At 45.3% G+C, this 20,018-nt stretch overlaps 2 protein-coding genes across 6 annotated transcripts in view; one reads left to right on the top strand and one right to left on the bottom strand.

Moving 5' to 3' along the window:
• The window catches only part of SLC35E4 (solute carrier family 35 member E4), a 31,771-nt gene extending 13,999 nt beyond the window's left edge, over nucleotides 1-17,772 (bottom strand). Inside the window, exons 1-2 of one of the 4 annotated variants that reach the window (XM_073676412.1) lie at nucleotides 17,281-17,772; nucleotides 14,764-15,544 (exon numbers count right to left, since the gene is read on the bottom strand). In XM_073676412.1, the coding sequence (XP_073532513.1) occupies nucleotides 14,764-15,397 (634 nt within the window). In that variant the 5' untranslated portion in view covers nucleotides 15,398-15,544; nucleotides 17,281-17,772. The other 3 variants (XM_073676414.1, XM_073676413.1, XM_073676411.1) reach the window with 3 other exon arrangements.
• P2RX6 (purinergic receptor P2X 6) overlaps nucleotides 1-20,018 on the top strand; it is a 107,961-nt gene that overhangs the window by 4,851 nt on the left and 83,092 nt on the right. For both annotated transcript variants that reach the window (XM_073676409.1, XM_073676410.1), the window contains exon 2: nucleotides 14,198-14,237. In XM_073676409.1, the coding sequence (XP_073532510.1) occupies nucleotides 14,225-14,237 (13 nt within the window). In that variant the 5' untranslated portion in view covers nucleotides 14,198-14,224. The remainder of the gene's footprint in view (nucleotides 1-14,197; nucleotides 14,238-20,018) is intronic.

The raw sequence follows: 20,018 nt of genomic DNA, 5'->3' as shown, positions 1-20,018 counted from the left end.
TGGTATCGCAGTGTTCATAAATGCCCGAGCTACCAATATATAAAAATAATTAATCGGATCGATAAACGGCGTAACGAGAAAAAAATCAAAACGCAAGAATTACGTTTTTTTGGTCGCCGAAACATTGCAATAAAATGCAATAACGGGCGATCAAAACACTGTATCTACCCCAAAATAGTATCAATAAAAATGTCAACTCGGCGCACAAAATATAAGCCCTCAACCAGCCCCAGATCCCAAAAATAGGAGACGCTACGGGTCTTGGAAAATGGCAACGTTTTTTCTTTATTTTTTTAACAAACTTTGGATTTTCTTTTCACCACTTGAATAAAAAAGGACCTATACATGTTTGGTGTCTACAAACTCGTAATGACCTGGAGAATAATAATGGCAGGTCAGTTTTAGCATTCAGTGAACGTGGTAAAAAAAACAAACAACAAACAACTGTGGAATTTCACTTTTTTTGCAATTTCACCACACTTGTAATTTTTTTCCCCTATTTCCTGCACCCGATATGGTAAAACCAATGGTGTTGTTCAAAAGGCCAGATTGACCGAAAAATAAAAAAGGCTCTGGGAAGAAGGGGTGCAAAAAACGAAAGCGCAAAAACAGAAAATGGCCTGAGGGTGAAGGGGTTAATGAAAAATTACAGATCTGACAGCTGCCATTGAATTGCTAAATATGTTATTTTTGTTGGCAATGTAAAACCTAACACCCTTATGTCATGCCAGGTTATAGCACAATTCATTATCTGGAAATTCTGGTTTAGTCTAATTAATAAGAAAGCCATTTAGCCACAACAGACAGAGAATTCCCAGATCTCCAAAGCCTCAGGGTCAGGAGAGGTGACAGGAGGTTCTGCATTAATCTCTACTATGTTATAGAAGTGCCCGAAGATGTGGCCTATTTAATTGCTTCTTTTTCTACGTTGTACCTATGATGGCAACATTCCTACTATGTCTTTAATACAACAGATGTATGTATAAGAGAACACAGAATAGCCTCAATCTTTAAAGGGAATTTGTCAGCAGGATTTCACCCACCAAACTATTTATATGCGCACACAGTTCTTTCAAAGCCAAGTCCAGCAATATCTTTACATGGCCAGTCCATTTCACCATTACTGAGAAATCTGCGTTTAAATTTATATGTAAATGCGGCTGAAGAGATATTTGTAGATCTGAAACCTCTGTCACTCCAGCTCTATTCCCCATCCAGCTCTGCCTCCTCCTGATAGCTTAGCCTTGGTCCTTGATCACCGACCTTTACAGATGGGAACTTAGTAAATTTCCGTGATGTTCAAGGTATGTAGCTTCACTGTATATAAAAGAAATGATCAATATCCTTGGCCCATAGGATAATGACTAGTGTTGAGCGATACCTTCCGATATCAGGAAATATCGTATCGGATTGGATCGGGCCGATACCCAAAAAGTATCGGATATCGCCGATTCCGATACCGGAAACCAATGCAAGTCAATGGGACACAAATATCGGAATGAAAATAAACCCTTTCTTTCCTTGTAGGTTAATTCTACATGAAGTAAAACAACTAAGAATAATGTAGAATGACATGAAAAGCCGGCAATTCATCAGCGGCATACACCGGTACCCGACAATTTACAACAGAAAGAATAGAGCTTCACACATAGATTAGATAGATAGAAACATGTCAGTCACATATATATGAAGTACAGTGACAGTGTTGCTTACTGTACTTGTCATTTAGTGTAAAGGATTTATTAAAAAAAATATTAGTGTTTTCGTGCACCGTCTCTTTAAAAAAGCCGGCCGGCAATTCAGCAGCGGTACCCGACAATTTATAACAGACAGAATAGAGAATCACACATAGATTAGATAGATAGAAACATGTCAGTCACATATATATGAAGTACAGTGACAGTGTTGCTTACTGTACTTGTCATTTAGTGTAAAGGATTTATTAAAAAAAATATTAGTGTTTTCGTGCACCGTCTCTTTAAAAAAGCCGGCCGGCAATTCAGCAGCGGTACCCGACAATTTATAACAGAAAGAATAGAGCTTCACACATAGATTAGATAGATAGAAACATGTCAGTCACATATATATGAAGTACAGTGACAGTGTTGCTTACTGTACTTGTCATTTAGTGTAAAGGATTTATTTAAAAAAATAATAGTGTTTTCATGCACCGTCTCTTTAAGAAAGCCGGCCGGCAATTCAGCATCTGTACCCGACAATTTAGAACAGAAAGAATAGAGAATCACACATAGATTAGATAGATAGAAACATGTCAGTCACATATATATGAAGTACAGTGACAGTGTTGATTACTGTACTTGTCATTTAGTGTTAAAATAAAGGATTTATTTAAAAAAAAATTGGCGTGGGGTTCCCCTTAATTTTAGGCTCTAGCGGAGGTTAAGCAGACAGCTGGGGCAAATGTTTGAAGCCTGGGAAGGGGGTAATACCCACGGAGCTCCCCAGGCTACTAATATCAGCCCCCAGCTGAATACATAGCCTTTACTAGCTATTAAAATGGGGGAACCCCCCCAAAAAAATAACGTGGGGTCCCCCCTAATTTAATAGCTAGCACAGGCTAGGCAGACAGCTGGGGGCTGATATTAATAGCCCAGGAAGGGTGCCATGAATATTGGCCCCCTCCCAGGCTAGAAACACCAGCCGTCAGCCGCCCCAGAAATGGCGCATCCATAGGATGCGCCAATTCTGGCACTTAGCCTCGCTCTTCCACGCTGCCCTGGTGCGGTGGCAGGGGGTAATAGGGTTGGGGTTGATGTCAGCTTATAATGCCAGCTGACATCAAGCCCAGGTTAGTAATGGAGAGGCGTCTATAAGACACCCCCATTACTAACCCCATAGTCAAAGTTAAAAGAAAACACAAACACCCAGAGTAAAGTCCTTTAATTGAAATAAAGACACAATTCTTTATTGTTCTAAATTAAACCATACTTACCATCACGCCCATTCCAGCTGAAGCCAACAATCTCCTGCAATAAAAGAAAAATAATAAAGCAACCTCATCCTTACCTTTCGATGGTTCCCAGGACAGCTCCAGCTCTGCTACATCGAGATGACAGGCTGGACCGCAGCAGAAAGCTGCCATCCAGCCTGTCATCCCGCAGACACTGAGAAGCGCAGGCATGCTTGCGCTCCTCAGTGTCTCTCTGTGACGTCATCCAGATGAGCCGAGTTCATGTCCAATGAACTCAGCTCACCTCATGCACGTCACTGACAGCGTGGGAAAGTTCTCCTGCACTCAGCGCTTCAGCGTGAGAATTCTCCCACGCTGTCAGTGACATACATGAGGTGAGGTCATGTCCAATGAACTCAGCTCACCTCATGCACGTCACTGACAGTGTGGGAAAATTCTCACGCTGAAGTGCTGAGTGCAGGAGAATTTTCCCACGCTGTCAGTGACGTACATGAGGTGAGCTGAGTTCATTGGACATGACCTCGGCTCATCTGGATGCCGTCACAGCCAGACACTGAGGAGTGGAAGTATGCCTGCGCTTCTCAGTGTCTGCGGGATGACAGGATGGATGGCAGCGTTCTGCTGCGGTCCAGCCTGTCATCTCGATGTAGCAGAGCTGAAGCTGTCGTGGGAGCCATGGAAAGGTAAGGATGATGTTGCTTTATTATTTTACTTTTATTGCAGGAGATCGTTGGCTTCAGCTGGAATGGGCGTGACGGTAAGTATGGTTTAATTTAGAACAATAAAGAATTGTGTGTTTATTTCAATTAAAGGACTTTTTTCTGGGTGTTGTGTTTTTTTAAATACTTTACTAGAAATTCATGGTGGTCATGTCTAATATTGGCGTGACCCCATGAATTTTGGGCTTAGGGCCAGCTGATAATGCCAAGCTGGCCTTGACCCCTTTATTACCCAGTGAGCCACCGCACCAGGGCCCTGGATGAGTTGGGTACAGCGCCAGAAGATGGCGCTTCAATGAACGCGCCATTTTCTGGGGCGGCTGCGGACTGCAATTTGCAGCGGGGGTGGCCCAGAAAGCTTGGGTCTCCCTGCGCTGTGGATTCCAGCCCCCAGCTGCCTAGTTGTATCTGGCTGGGCACAAAAATAGGGCGAAGCCCCACGCATTTTTTTTTTTAAATCATTTCAGGAAATTCATGAAATAATTAAAAAAAATTGATGTGGGGCTTCGCCCTATATTTGTGTCCAGTCAGGTACAGCAGGCAGGAACGGGCTGCCCCCAACCACCAGCTGCCTATTTGTACCTAGCCGGACACAACAATATAGGGAAGCCCTTTTTTTCTTAATTATTCCATGAATTTCATGAATTTTAAAAAAAAAAACGTGGAGCTTCGCCCTATTTTTGTGTCCAGCCAGGTACAACTAGGCAGCTGGGGGCTGGAATCTGCAGCGCAGGGAGGCCCAAGCTTTCTGGGCCCCACCCGCTGCAAATTGCAGTCCGCAGCCGCCCCGGAAAATGGCGCGTTCATAGAAGCGCCATCTTCTGGCGCTGTACCCAACTCATCCAGGGCCCTGGTGCGGTGGCTCACTGGGTAATAAAGGGGTTAAGGCCAGCTTGGCATTATCAGCTGGCCCTAAGCCCGAAATTCATGGGGTCACGCCAATATTAGACATGACCACCATGAATTTCTAGTAAAGTATTTAAAAAAAACACAAACACCCAGAAAAAAGTCCTTTAATTGAAATAAACACACAATTCTTTATTGTTCTAAATTAAACCATACTTACCATCACGCCCATTCCAGCTGAAGCCAACGATCTCCTGCAATAAAAATAAAATAATAAAGCAACATCATCCTTACCTTCCCATGGTTCCCAGGACAGCTTCAGCTCTGCTACATCGAGATGACAGGCTGGACCGCAGCAGAACGCTGCCATCCAGCCTGTCATCCCGCAGACACTGAGAAGCGCAGGCATACTTCCACTCCTCAGTGTCTGGCTGTGACGGCATCCAGATGAGCCGACAATGAACTCGGCTCACCTCATGTACGTCACTGACAGCGTGGGAGAATTCTCCTGCACTCAGCGCTTCAGCGTGAGAATTTTCCCACGCTGTCAGTGACGTGCATGAGGTGAGGTCATGTCCAATGAACTCGGCGCACCTCATGCACGTCACTGACAGCGTGGGAGAATTCTCACGCTGAAGCGCTGAGTGCAGGAGAATTTTCCCATGCTGTCAGTGACGTGCATGAGGTGAGCTGAGTTCATTGGACATGACCTCGGCTCATCTGGATGCCGTCACAGCGAGACACTGAGGAGCGCAAGCATGCCTGCGCTTCTCAGTGTCTGCGGGATGACAGGCTGGATGGCAGCGTTCTGCTGCGGTCCAGCCTGTCATCTCGATGTAGCAGAGCTGAAGCTGTCCTGGGAACCATGGAAAGGTAAGGATGAGGTTGCTTTATTATTTTACTTTTATTGCAGGAGATCGTTGGCTTCAGCTGGAATGGGCGTGACTGTAAGTATGGTTTAATTTAGAACAATAAAGAATTGTGTCTTTATTTCAATTAAAGGACTTTTTTCTGGGTGTTTGTGTTTTTTTTAAATACTTTACTAGAAATTCATGGCGGTCATGTCTAATATTGGCGTGACCCCATGAATTTCGGGCTTAGGGCCAGCTGATAATGCCAAGCTGGCCTTAACCCCTTTATTACCCAGTGAGCCACCGCACCAGGGCCCTGGATGAGTTGGGTACAGCGCCAGAAGATGGCGCTTCTATGAACGCGCCATTTTCCGGGGCGGCTGCGGACTGCAATTTGCAGCGGGTGGGGCCCAGAAAGCTTGGGTCTCCCTGCGCTGCAGATTCCAGCCCCCAGCTGCCTAGTTGTACCTGGCTGGACACAAAAATAGGGCGAAGCGCCACACATTTTTTTTTTTAATTATTTCATGAAATTCATGGAATAATTAAGAAAAAAAGGGCTTCCCTATATTGTTGTGTCCGGCTAGGTACAAATAGGCAGCTGGTGGTTGGGGGCAGCCCGTTCCTGCCTGCTGTACCTGGCTGGACACAAATATAGGGCGAAGCCCCACATCAATTTTTTTTTAATTATTTCATGAAATAATTAAAAAAAAAGGGCTTCCCTATATTGTTGCGTCCGGCCAGGTACAAATAGGCAGCTGGTGGTTGGGGGCAGCCCGTTCCTGCCTGCTGTACCTGACTGGACACAAATATAGGGCGAAGCCCCACATAATTTTTTTTTAATTATTTCATGAATTTCCTGAAATAATTAAAAAAAAATTGACGTGGGGCTTCACACTATATTTGTGTCCAGCCAGGTACAGCAGGCAGGAACGGGCTGCCCCCAACTACCAGCTGCCTATTTGTACCTGGCCAGACACAACAATATAGGGAAGCCCTTTTTTTCTTAATTATTCCATGAATTTCATGAAATAATTAAAAAAAAAAAAACGTGGAGCTTCTCCCTATTTTTGTGTCCAGCCAGGTACAACTAGGCAGCTGGGGGATGGAATCTGCAGCGCAGGGAGGCCCAAGCTTTCTGCCCCCCCCCCCCCCCGCTGAAAATTGCAGTCCGCGGCCGCCCCGGAAAATGGCGCGTTCATAGAAGCTGGATGCTGTACCTGGCTGGCATACAAAAATATGGCGAAGCCCACGTCAAAAGTTTTGGGAAAAATTTATTAAAAAATAAATAATAATTTAGGGACTGCATCTTTATTAAGTCCTCAAATGTCATTTAGTGTTAAAATAAAGGATTTATTTAAAAAAAAAATGGCGTGGGATCCCCCATAATTTTAGTCTCTAGCGGAGGTTAAGCAGACGGCTGGGGCAGATGTTTGAAGCCTGGGAAGGGGGTAAAACCCACGGAGCTTCCCAGGCTACTAATATCAGCCCCCAGCTGAATACCTAGCCTTTACTAGCTATTAAAATGGGGGACCCCCCCCAAAAAAATGACGTGGGGTCCCCCCTATTTTAATAGCTAGCAAAGGCTAGGCAGACAGCTGGGGGCTGATATTAATAGCTCAGGAAGGGTGCCATGAATATTGGCCCCCTCCCAGGCTAGAAACACCAGCCGTCAGCCGCCCCAGAAATGGCGCATCCATAGGATGCGCCAATTCTGGCACTTAGCCTCGCTCTTCCACGCTGCCCTGGTGCGATGGCAGGGGGTAATAGTGGTGGGGTTCATGTCAGCGCCAGCTGCCATGAAGCCCAGGTTAGTAATGATGGGCGTCTATAAGACACCCCCATTACTAACCTACAAAGTGTTAAAAAGAAAAAACACACTACACCCAGAAAAAAATAATTTATTTGAAATAAAACACCATTTTATTTAATTCTTAGTTTACTAAAAATAATAGTTACCTGTCCACGTTCCTGCGCTGATCTCCCATGCACAGCTGTCACATCTGGAGATGGTGACAGCTGTGCATGGCTGCTGTAAGCTCACGCTGCCGGGAACACGTCCGCTCCCGGCAGCGGGAGCCACTGACTGAGGTTACCGGAGTGCATTCAGGCAGCGCAGCTCCGGAGACCTCCTTTACGGCAGTGCTGTACCGTGGGAATTTCTCACGATACAGCAGTGCCGTAAAGGAGCTAACCGGAGCAGCGCTGCCTGAACTCCGGTGAACCCTTACGGCCCCGTCATTCTAGCGGCGGCAGCGGTTCAGAGCGGTCACATTCTATGTGGCTGCTCTGAACTGGAGATCTTCGTGGGACACTCGTGGACTGCTACGGAGGGGTAAGGATAAGGTTGTGGTTTATTATTTTATATTTTATTACAGGAGATCGATGGCTTCGGGGAATTAGGTGTCTAGGTGAGTATAGGTGTAGTTTTTTATTTTTTACTTTATTTTAGGTGGCGATCGGCGGGGACAGGTAATGTATAAACTAATTTCTTTTAGGTAACCACTGGCCACCAATGACATGTATCTAACATTTATTGGGGACACAGTAGGGCAATTTATATAGCAGGATCAGGCTGATGGGAACTACTGCTCCCATCGAGCTGATCCTGCTGGCACGAGTGGACGGGGGACAGACATAGGCCGATGGGAGTAGTAGTGTCACATCGGCCTATGTCTGCCTGCACGCACAGACACCCCGCACACACACCCCGCACACACACACACCCCGCACACACACACACCCCGCGCACACACACTAATCATGACGGGTCTGGGAGGAGTGGCTGACCTGTGCGGCCGTGGGAAAGTTGATGTGAGTTCATGCAGTCAAGCATGAACTCACATGAACCCTCTGAGGGCACCGCGGCTACTTCAAATGAACAGCTGATCGGCATCACCTGATACCTCAGCTGTTCATTTGAAATAACCGGCGGGAAAGCGCAGCACAGAACGGGAAAGCCGTCGGTGAAGTCTTTTCACTGCCGGCTTCCCCGCCCGGGTCCTTCGCTCCTTGGTGCTGCGCTCCCCGCCCGGTCCTAATTTACGATTGGGATTGGAGGTGGCGAGGGGAGCAGAGGATCGGGGTGGGAGGCTGCGGGGAAGCAGTATGGGGCTGTGTGATTGTTTAAAAGCCGGCGGCTTTTTACCGCCCGCCGGCTTTTAAACAATCAGGAGAATTCTCCCACGCTGGGATGGCATTCTGATGACAAGCTGGATCGCAGCTGAGCGCTGCCATCCAGCTTGTCATCCTTCACAGACACTGCAGAGCGCAGGCATTATGGGAACTTCCGATTCCGGTATTCGATATTATAAAAGTATCGGAATTAAGTATCGGAATTCCGATACAGTGAATATCGGCCGATACCCGATATTTCAGTATCGGAATGCTCAACACTAATAATGACCTTTTCCTGCATTCTGTTATATGCTATACACCAGGACTCACATAAAGGAATAGCTTAAAGGGAATAGCTTAAAGGGTTGCTGAGTGGAAATGGAAAAGGTCCCACTCCAACGAGCATTTCATTGCATTCAAACAGTCCTGCTCTTCTTTCAAGTGCACACTTACTGCACCAAAACAAACCTACTTCTCATCCCTCATATCTTCCTTGTCTCACAACCCTACACAGCTATTCAACACTTTCAATTCTCTCCTTCGTCCCTCAGTGCCTCCTCCCTCTTCTTTCATCTCAGCCGAAGACTTTGCCTCATTCTTCAAGCAGAAGATTGACACCATCAGATAAAGCTTTTGCCTAAAGTCCCCACAGCCCCTCCTCATAACTACTAAACCGCCCTCCTCCAAAACCAGCTTCTCCACCATTACGGACGATCAAGTTTCCTTTTTACTCTCCAAATCATACCTCACCACCTGCGAACTTGACCCAATCCCGTCCCACCTCATCCCTAACCTCACCACAGTCTTCATCCCAACCCTAACCCACCTTTTCAACCTGTCACTAACAACTGTTGTCTTCCCCTCAAGCGTCAAACATGCCTCGATCGCACCCATCTTCAAAAAGCCATCCCTTCACCCATCCTCTTTGTCTAGCTATCGCCCCATATCACTTCTCCATTATGCCTCAAAACTACTGGAACAACACGTCCATTCTGAACTGTCCTCCTAACTCTCCTCCTGCTCCCTCTTTGACCGCTTACAATCTGGCTTCCGAAAGCATCACTCGACTGAAACTGCCCTGACCAAAGTCACCAACGACCTACTAACTGCCAAATCCAAGCGACACTACTCTGTCCTCCTCCTACTGGACCTGTCATCTGCCTTAGACACAGTGGACCATTCCCTCTTACTACAGATTTTCTCATCTCTTGGCATCAAAGACCTGGACCTATCTTGGATCTCCTCATATTTAACAGACAGGACATTCAGTGTCTCCCACTCACACACCACCTCCTCATCTCGCCCCCTGTCGGTGTCCCCCAATGTTCAGTCCTAGGACCCCTGCTCTTCTACATCTACACCTTCGGCTTGGGACAGCTCATAGAGTCCCATGGCTTTCTGTATCATCTTTATGCTGATGACACACAGATCTACCTCTCTGGACCTGATATCTCCTCCCTACTAACCAGAATCCCACGATGTCTTCTGCTATTTCATCCTTCTTCTCTGACAGATTTCTAAAACTTAACATGGATAAAACTGAATTCATCATCTTTCCACTGTCTCACTCAACCCCCCCAACTGACCTATCCATCAAAGTCAATGGCTGTCCACTCTCCCCAGTTCCGCAAGCTTGCTGCCTCGGGGTAACGCTGGACTCTAATCTCTCATTCAAACCACATATCCAAGCCCTTTCCACTTCCTGCCGACTCCAACTCACAAATATCTCCCGGATCCGCACATTCCTCAACCACGAATCTGCAAAAACACTAGTGCACGCCCTCATCATCTCCGGCCTCAACTACTGCAACCTCCTGTTCTGTGGCCTCCCTTCCAACACTCTCGCACCCCTCCAATCTATCCTAAACTCTGCTGCCTGACTAATCCACCTGTTCCCCCGCATTTCCCCGGCCTCTCCTCTCTGTCAATCACTTCACTGGCTCCCCATTGCCCAGAGACTCCAGTTCAAAACCCTAACCATGGCATACAAAGCCATCCACAACCTGTCTCGTCCATATATCTGTGACCTAGTCTTCCGGTACTTACCTGCATGCAACCTCCGATCCTCACAAGATCTCCTTCTCTACTCCCCTCTTATCTCCTCTTCCCACAATTGTATACAAGATTTCTCCCGTGCTTCCGCCCTACTCTGGAACTCTCTACCCCAACACATCAGACTCTTGCCTACCATGGAAACTTTCAAAAGGAACCTGAAGATCCACCTCTTACGACAAGCCTACAACCTGCAGTAACCCTCGCTCCACCATACCGCTGCACGACCAGCTCTACCCTCACCTACTGTATCCTCACCCATCCCTTGTAGACTGTGAGCCCTCGCGGGCAGGGTCCTCGCTCCTCCTGTACCAGTCGCCGACTTGTATTGTTCAAAATGTATTGTAATTATTTGTGCTATGTATATCCCTTTTACATGTAAAGCGCCATGGAATAAATGGCGCTATAATAATAAATAATAATAATCCGTCAGCATGTTTTTGCTACCTAATCGGAGATCAACAAGATGTAGGGGCAGAGACCCTGATTCCAGGGATGGGCCACTTTCTGAACTGCTCAGTGTAGTTTTTTTATAAAATCATTGTTTTATCAAGATATTATCACTAGAGGACTATTTGTCCCGCTGCCAGGTAGTCCAACCACGCCCCAACAATGACTGACAGCTTTCTGCCTATGCACAGTGTACAGATCATAAAAAATGAGAATGTTACAGCCAGGTCTTGGGCAATGGTGACAAAACCAAATTTTTTTTATTCTTTTTTTACAAATATCTGAATTTTTTTCACCACTTAAATAAAGAAAAAATATATATACATGTTTGACAGATCAGTTTTACCACATATTGAATATGGTAAATAAAAAAAAAAAAAAAAACATTGTGAAATTGTACTTTTTTTTGCAATTTCACAGCATTTGGATTTGTTTTCCCATTTTCCAGTAGACTTTGTGGCAGAATAAATGGTGTCATTCAAAAGTACAACTCGTCCCGCAAAAAACAAGACCTCATAAGGCTATATGGCTGGAAAAACAAAAAAAGTTATGGCTCTTAGAAGAAGGGGAGGAAAAAACGAAAATGAAAAATTGCCCGGGGGTGAAGGGTTTAATCAAAACTACAGCACCCATTAAGTAAGTGACACATTGCTGGAATCAGGATCTCTACCCCTTCATTGTTCTGCTCTCATGTGGGGTAGCAAAAAGCTGGTGATAGATTTCCTTAAAACTAAATCTATCTTCTGATAATTACCTACATTAAAGGGAACCTGTCACTAGAAAAAGTGCTATTCACCTGCAGATATGGGGTTAATCTGCAGGTTACCAGCGTCACTAACCTGCCCGGCGCCTGCATTTAGCCGAATGCTGGTGGGGAATCACTTTATTCTCCCAGGCAGCATTCGGTTTCAGTGACGGGGGTAGCGCTGGTACGGGTTCAGTCACCGCTCTGAGTATAAATAGTAGCGGCTGTAACAGCGCCCCTGGCCCTGACTAACATAGCATGTGCATTGGAACCGGCTGTCAGTCAGGGCTGGGGGCATGGTTACAGTTGCCACTCTCTATACTCAGAGCGGTGATTGAACCAGTGCCCGCGCCGCCAGCCAAGATTGGGAGCCGAACGCTGCTGGGGGGAATAAAGTTAATTGTCTCCCCGCAGTGTTCGGCTAAGTGCCGGCACCGGGCAGGTTAGTAATGCTATTAATCTGCAGATTAACCCCATATCTGCAGGTTAATAGCGTTTTTTCTGGTGACAGGTTCCCCTTAATACATATTTCTTATGAAAGTCTATGGTGCTTGTAGAGATCACTTTTAATGCACCACTCCAGCTGTAAAAAATAAATAAATGCTGGAGTGGTGCTTCTAATCTAAGGTCCCTGCACCTAGTCTTATACTTACCCGCCGCCGTCTTCACCTTCTATTGTCGCTGCTCTCGTTGGTCTCCAGCAGTTTGTGACCTGCCGGTCACTTTTCAATGCAAATCTATGAGAGCCTCGTTCTCACCTCATTCGGACTCTCTGGTGAGACTGGAGCGGTGCTGGTAGAAGGTGAAAATGCCGGTGGGTAATTATAATACTAGGGTCAGGGACCTTAGATTAAAAGCACCACTCCAACGCTGAAAAAACAACAAAAAACGCTGGAGTGGTGCTTTAAGAATGTGCTACATTTATTAGGAGAATAATAGGATAAAAACTTACAATCAGAGAGTAAAATCAGGACCTTAGAACAGTAAATAAGTGTTAGGTCATTTACAATACTGCCAGGATTGGCAAGCTTGTAATTATAGGATCATCTCCCTCCTGCAGTTTCATTTGCAGAGTTCAATGTCAGTAACTCGCCATCTTCCCAGTAGATCTAATATACATAGAGCAGGCTAATGTTATAATTCAACTCCACGAAAAAACAAAATATGTTCTGATGTCAAGTTATGAAACTTTCTAATACCGATCATTTTATGTGTCACTTCTTCACATTGTCAAAGATTGTTGCTTGCAGAAAATCTTCGACAATGAAAAGATTCTCCAAACCAATTCTGGCCATGTCCTCCCAATACTAGACTTGTGCTTCCTGCTCTGTTCAGCAGCCACATGGGCATAAGCAGCAATGCTGGCTCTGACCCTATTGAGTTCTGTAGACGTATGAGCTGGTCATGCTCTGGAGGTAAAAGCCATTGTGCAGGGGAGGGAGAAGAGCTGTGACCACCATGGTGAATGGTGGATCCTGTACTTTATAGAGGCCTTATTTGTATTTATTATCCTGTCTGTAAAGACAATGAGCCTGCCAAAAATCATCTGTACAGAACAGAAAGTTTGAGTCTACTATTAGGCTTAGAGGCCAATGTGAAAATTGCAATATTTCTGATGTTTTTAATTTTAGATTGTGAGATAATTTTTTTTCATTATTTTATAAAAAAAATTCTTACAAAATACATTAACTATAAATACATAATGTAAATAATAGGTTCTTTTTCATGACACATTCTCTCTAAACGGGCCAAAGATATAGGGCCCGAATCATCAAGATTGGCGTTGTTCACACCAGTCTTGATGAAGAGATGTGCTGGAGTCAGACGCTCCTGATTCATGAAGAGGATGTGCTGGAGTAAGATTTATGGCGCAGCAAACGCCGCTGCTCATCAGGAAGTTGACGAACGGTTTAACAAAGCTGGGTGAAGATGGAGTGAGAATGCTAAAAGTTGCAAAATTTTAGCGCAGCCTCGAGTTGCTCCAAAATGCAACTTTTCAAAGGTTTTTACGACAGGATATTGGGCTAAAAGCTTTGATGAATCGGGCCCATAGTGAGCTCTAATACCAGCATATCCACTGGCGCTGTGCCTGATGAACAATACAGACTGATATGGGTGACTTCACCCTTCTGATATTGATGGGCTGTCCTAAGGATAGGCCACCATTTTTAAAGTCCAGAATATCTTTTCCATAAGACTGGAAAGCTCATTTTTAAGTAAGTAAGAAGCAGCATGAAAGGACTGTTTATAATAAAAATGTTTTTAACTCTAGTTTTAATATTTTGTTAATTAGTTCAATTAACAAGAGATCAGTCAGATGTGCAAAACCGGCTCCACAACTCCAGCCGATGAGTGCGCCAAGTGATCCTCCTTAGGAGTATCCCCTACTGTGCATTTATTGCATGCTTCATTCAAGGCCTAGATGAGCAACAAACATTCATTTCATCTTTCTGTGTTCTCACCATAATGATTATGATTTTTTTTTTAGATCCTCCTCCATCAGTGCATAAACAAGATGCTCCCCATTGGTGAGTCAAAATATTGATGTAACCATCTGCATAGAACTGTGATGTCCAATCTGATCTACTTAAAGGGCTTGTCCACTACTCAGACAGCTCCATCTCAATCACTATACTTTCCCCTTGTAAAATAATAATGCCTATACTTACCTCCGATGCAGGCGCCGTTCGTGCAGTGTCAGCACTGGCTCTCCCAGGGATTGCATGACATTATGTTACGCGATCCCTGCGGTCAATCAGTGCTGGCTTCACTCTTGCCTCCTTCGGACAAATCACATACATTCGGAGGAAGTTGGAGCTGCTGCTGATTGGCTGCAGGGATCATGAGACATAACAATTTCTGCAATATTTGCTATAAATGGTGCCATGCTCTGTCTTTACATGTAGAAAATATGGGACAACAGCGTCAAACATTGCATCAGTGACCAGTGACAACCTGTTTGCACAGGACTGACATGTATCCTCTTACACTTCTGCAGAAGAGATGATTGCTATACTGGGCACATATCAATATCTCCTGTTGGCAAGTACTTACTCTGTTGTATGGATTTCAGCCCCCTGAGAAATGTTGATGCGAAAAGGTAGATGCATCCGGTCTGGTCAAATTGCACCTCTCCAATAATACTAAAACAAGCACCCAGACATATGGGTATCATGGCAGTGTATTTAAGGGCATGGTGTTTGGTGCCCAGAAAAAGTTTTGAAAGAGCCAAGGTGAAAATAGGTGTAGTTGTGTAAATCATCTGTGCAAAGGAAAGCTGAACGCAGCTCAGTCCGAGGTTCCCAAAGGCGATGCTGGAACAGAAAGTCACACTCAGGAGGAACACTTTAAAACGGGCTCCGGTATTCAGGGTCAGTTCATCGTCAGCATTTACACGTATCAATCCAAACCTGAGAATGGGATAGTCCAGCAGGATGGCTGTGAGCATGTGAAGCGATGACAGTAACAAGGGGTACTTAAAGTTGTAAACTGCAAATATCCATTTGTTAAGACTAGAGATGGTGGTACCTGTTATCAACCAGGTAAGTATGGCAGCAATGAGATACAGCTTGCTGGTAATGCGTTCCTGGGGGGCTTGTTCAGGCTTGGGGTGCATGATGGAAGCAGGAGACGTTCTATCAGAAGTTTCCATTTCAACCTCATCTTTCCTGCTGGGTGCTAAACACATTGAGTATTTTGGCAATTCCTTAATGGACTTTTTATTGTAGTATATGCATGGTTTCTCTTAACATGGCTCCGCCGACATATTTACTTCTCTTATACACTCTCTGTCTTTCCAGGATTATTCTTTTTCTTAGTCTTGAAGAATTCTGAGCTAGGTATTAATAAATATATATATATGATTAATACAACAAACACACACTACACAACAAATGCACAATACAGGCAACAAATACGTAATACACACATCAAATATAGAAAAGTACATTATACACACAACAAATGCACAATACACACATCAAATATACAAAAGTACATTATACACACAACAAATGCACAATACACACATCAAATATACAAAAGTACATTATACACACAACAAATGCACAATACACACATCAAATATACAAAAGTACATTATACACACAACAAATGCACAATACACACATCAAATATACAAAAGTACATTATACACACAACAAATACACAATACACACATCAAATATACAAAAGTACATTATACACACAACAAATGCACAATACACACATCAAATATACAAAAGTACATTATACAAACAACAAATGCACAATAAAGACAACAAATACAAAAACCTAAGATAAAAACAAAACTAGCAAATACCCTGCAGTAAATAAATAAATACCAATAGTGCATGAAAATGACATGGGGTACTTAGTTAACATAATTTTGTTAAAAAAACGTAAAAGCCATCCCACCACTTCAAATACAGAATAACACACATCAAATACACAATGTAGGAAACAAACATGCAATACACATGATAAACACACAATACAGACAACAAATACACAATAAAGACCCTAAACATGCAATACGGAGAACAAACACACATGGGCAACAAATACATTATAGGGACAATAAACACACAATACCGGACAACAAAACAAAAAGACAATATGGACAACACAATACAAAAAACAAACATACGGACAACAAACACATAATATGGAGAACAAAGTGCGTCAGTCTGCCATATATGTATAAGATTGATAAAAACCAATAAACAAACCGACTTTATGATAAGTGATGGAAACAGGTGTAACTTACTGATGTCCTGACAGCCAGAGTTCAACAGACAGTGCGACAAATCATTACATCCAAGGTTTTGAAGTCACCTACCTCCTTGTGGGTCTGTAGATCTGACAGCTGACAGTCAGCCATTGTTCACCTTCACATGTCCCCACATGATCCCTACTCAGCCTGTGTGTGGCCCTATGTGCTGTGTGGCCCTATGTGCTGCGTGGCCTGTGCCTGCTGTGTGGCTCTATGTGTTGAGCCTGTGTGGGGCCCTATGTCCTCAGCCTGCCGTGTGGCCCTGTGTCCTCAGCCTGCTGTGGGGCCCTATGTTCTCAGCCTGCTGTGGGGCCCTATGTGCTGTGGGGCCCTATGTCCTCAGCCTGCTGTGGGGCCCTATGTGCTGTGGGGCCCTATGTCCTCAGCCTGCTGTGGGGCCCTATGTGCTGTGGGGCCCTATGTCCTCAGCCTGCTGTGGGGCCCTATGTCCTCAGCCTGCTGTGGGGCCCTATGTGCTGTGGGGCCCTATGTCCTCAGCATGCTGTGGGGCCCTATGTGCTGTGGGGCCCTATGTCCTCAGCCTGCTGTGGGGCCCTATGTCCTCAGCCTGCTGTGGGGCCCTATGTCCTCAGCCTGCTGTGGGGCCCTATGTGCTGTGGGGCCCTATGTCCTCAGCCTGCTGTGGGGCCCTATGTCCTCAGCCTGCTGTGGGGCCCTATGTCCTCAGCCTGCTGTGGGGCCCTATGTCCTCAGCCTGCTGTGGGGCCCTATGTCCTCAGCCTGCTGTGGGGCTCTATGTCCTCAGCCTGTGTGTGAGCAGAGTGTAAACATCTGACCTGCTGCTGATGATGATGATGATGGTGAGCGCCTCCTCCTCCTCCGTGTACTGGGGATCCTGCAGACTGGAGCACGGCTCATTCACAAGCAGACACCTCACACAGGACACACTAGTTCTCATCAGTCTCCTAGCAACAGGACGGGGCCATAACAGCAGCTGATGTCTGGTGACTCATGGGCACCTCCTCCCCGCACATCCCAGACCGCTCATGTCACACATCCCAATATAGATGCCAACCCTGGAGAAGTAAACAGTTCCCGGAATCACTGACACCTTACAGGACACAATGGATGCCCTCACGATGCAATGGAGAAGGATGATAAAGGGATGGTGTGCGGTCTCTACAGATCACAGCCTGCTGTCATCACACGTCACACCGAGCAGGTTATCATGTGCCAGTGATGACGTCACACCTCAGCTCCACGTACTGATCAGTTACATTATCAGTGACATCACACACAGATGACACAGGCTCCCGCACATGATTGGCTCTCTCTGCCGTCAATCACATCGCACGCTGGCTAGTGAATGAGAACAGGAAGTGACGCTAGGATAACTGCGGTACTCTGATTGGTCACTCATGATGAATAGCTGGACCAGTGTGCGTTGCTTGGCAGGGTGATAACCTGTTGTCATGGTGATGCCGTGGCTTAGTGTGTGGGGGCAGGGAGGAGGTCTCTATAGTTTTCCCTTCAGTGGCTGCCGTGTCACAGTCGGATATACCGCCCCATGTCCTGTGGAGGGAGGATTGGTGGACTCCATTATTATATACCAGGGCATAAATAAATTGTCTCTTCAGAGAGGAAGAGAACTCTAGTGCCACCTACAGGAAGTAGCAATCCTAAAAGCCACTAGTGACCCTTATCACATGACTTAGGATATAAGCCAGCACCAGCCAGGGCATAAGCAGTGACACCATGCAGTGGTCTCCTGTTACTGGCAGGATAACTACAGGGGTCAGCACACACAGGCTGCTGTCAGATCAGGGGCCTGAAAAGTGCCAGCACCGCTCTGCTCCATATTGTGTTGTAATGAATGAGATGTCATTAGGATTTACTGCTGCTGCTTTTTCTTTGGGCTAAGGCTATGGTGGACAAGTTATTTACAGGGGTTTCTCCTAAATCACAAGTTATCCCCCATCGAAATGATAGGGGACATCTCGCTGATCGTACCCCAGAAGGGGCTCTAGGATCCGGTAACTGAACCAGTGTGGATGGAGGTCAGATGTGCATGCTCCGCTCCACTCCATTCGTTGTCTGTGGGACTGCCCAAGAAAGCTATTTCCATCCGTCCCATTGACAATGACAAGAGCGGAGGTAGAACATGCACATCTCCACTGCTTCCAAGACAGGGATCTGCTCCCTTTTTTGGTGTTATTGAGTCCTGTACTGGGGTGAGATCAGCGAGTTATTCCCTATCATACGGATGATGAATTGAGACTAGGGGATGGGGGACAGCAAATGATAAAGAATTGAGGGTGGGGGACAAAAAATGATGATGAATTGAGTATGGGGGAGAGCAAATGATGATGAATTGAGGGTGGGGGTAGAGGAGAGAGAGAGGACATGACATAATGAATTGGGGCGGAGGGGGCATGTAAATATAATGAAGGGGGAGGTACAGAGGGGGCATTGAGGATGCAGAAGTGTGACTGGTAATGAATTGGGGGAAAGAGTACAGGACTTAATTAATTTATATATTTATTGGGTGGGGAAAGTGGCTGTTATCATTATTGGGGGCACAGTGGTGGATTACAATTTATATTTGGAATGGTGGGTTGCATAATAACTATGTATATATTCATGGTGGTCGCACATCTGTATTCAGCTGCTGTCACGGGTTTACCGCGACAGGAGCCAGAAGACTTCGCCGTCTGATTTCTCCTCCTGCACTGATTAGAAGCACTTCACCTTTATATTAAACGGTACAGGTTTCTTTTAGCGGTGCAGGGGTTAATATCTGTTCAGTTGAGAGCTCCTGGAAGCTTACATGCATTGATGCTCTCAGCTGTTCAGTGTTAACCACTCCCCTTTCCTATATATACTGGACTCTGAAGCAGTTCAAGAGTTGGTGGGGTTTTGTTGTTTGAGAAGGCGTTTGGTGGATTTAGCTAAAGACTGTTGTTTAGTTTTGGTTGTGTGCAAATCCTGTCCTTCTCCTTGTTTGGGTTTCTCCTTCCTTAACTCCCGGTTTCCCTCTGTTATTTGAGAGAGCATATTTGTATGATTGGTATTTTCCTTTATCCCTGTACATATTACCTTCTTAGTTACCATACACTAGTACTCCCCTCTTTTCTGGGTGGGGGAAAGGAACAAACTGAGCATTAGGGACTGGGAAGGAGCCTCGGGATACCCGACAATTAAGTCATGAAATTTGCGTAGTGTAAAAGTTGGGGAAGAAGTGATGGTTGTCTGCTATGGATGAAGAAGGAAAGCGAAGATGAAGGACTTCAACGAGAGTCGTCTCCGGTGAGTTACTGTGTTACCTGTACACTTACACTGTATACTATATACAGAGCTCCTGTGTTTAATAATAATATCACTGGTGATCACTGTATCACCTGTACACTATACACTATATACAGTGCTCCTGTGTATAATGTCACTGGTGATCCCTGTATTACCTGGTTACTTACACTATATACAGAGTTCCTGTGTATAATGTCATTGGTGATCACTGTATTATATGTACACTTACACTATATACAGAGCTCCTGTGTATAATGTCACTGGTGAT

This window comes from Phyllobates terribilis, unplaced genomic scaffold (genome assembly GCF_046119375.1).
Source record: "Phyllobates terribilis strain yellow unplaced genomic scaffold, ASM4611937v1 Scaffold_1__5_contigs__length_1240528914, whole genome shotgun sequence".
Lineage (NCBI taxonomy): Eukaryota > Metazoa > Chordata > Amphibia > Anura > Dendrobatidae > Phyllobates > Phyllobates terribilis.
Note: the sequence above shows the minus strand (reverse complement) of the source record. Positions and strands in the feature narration are given on the sequence as shown.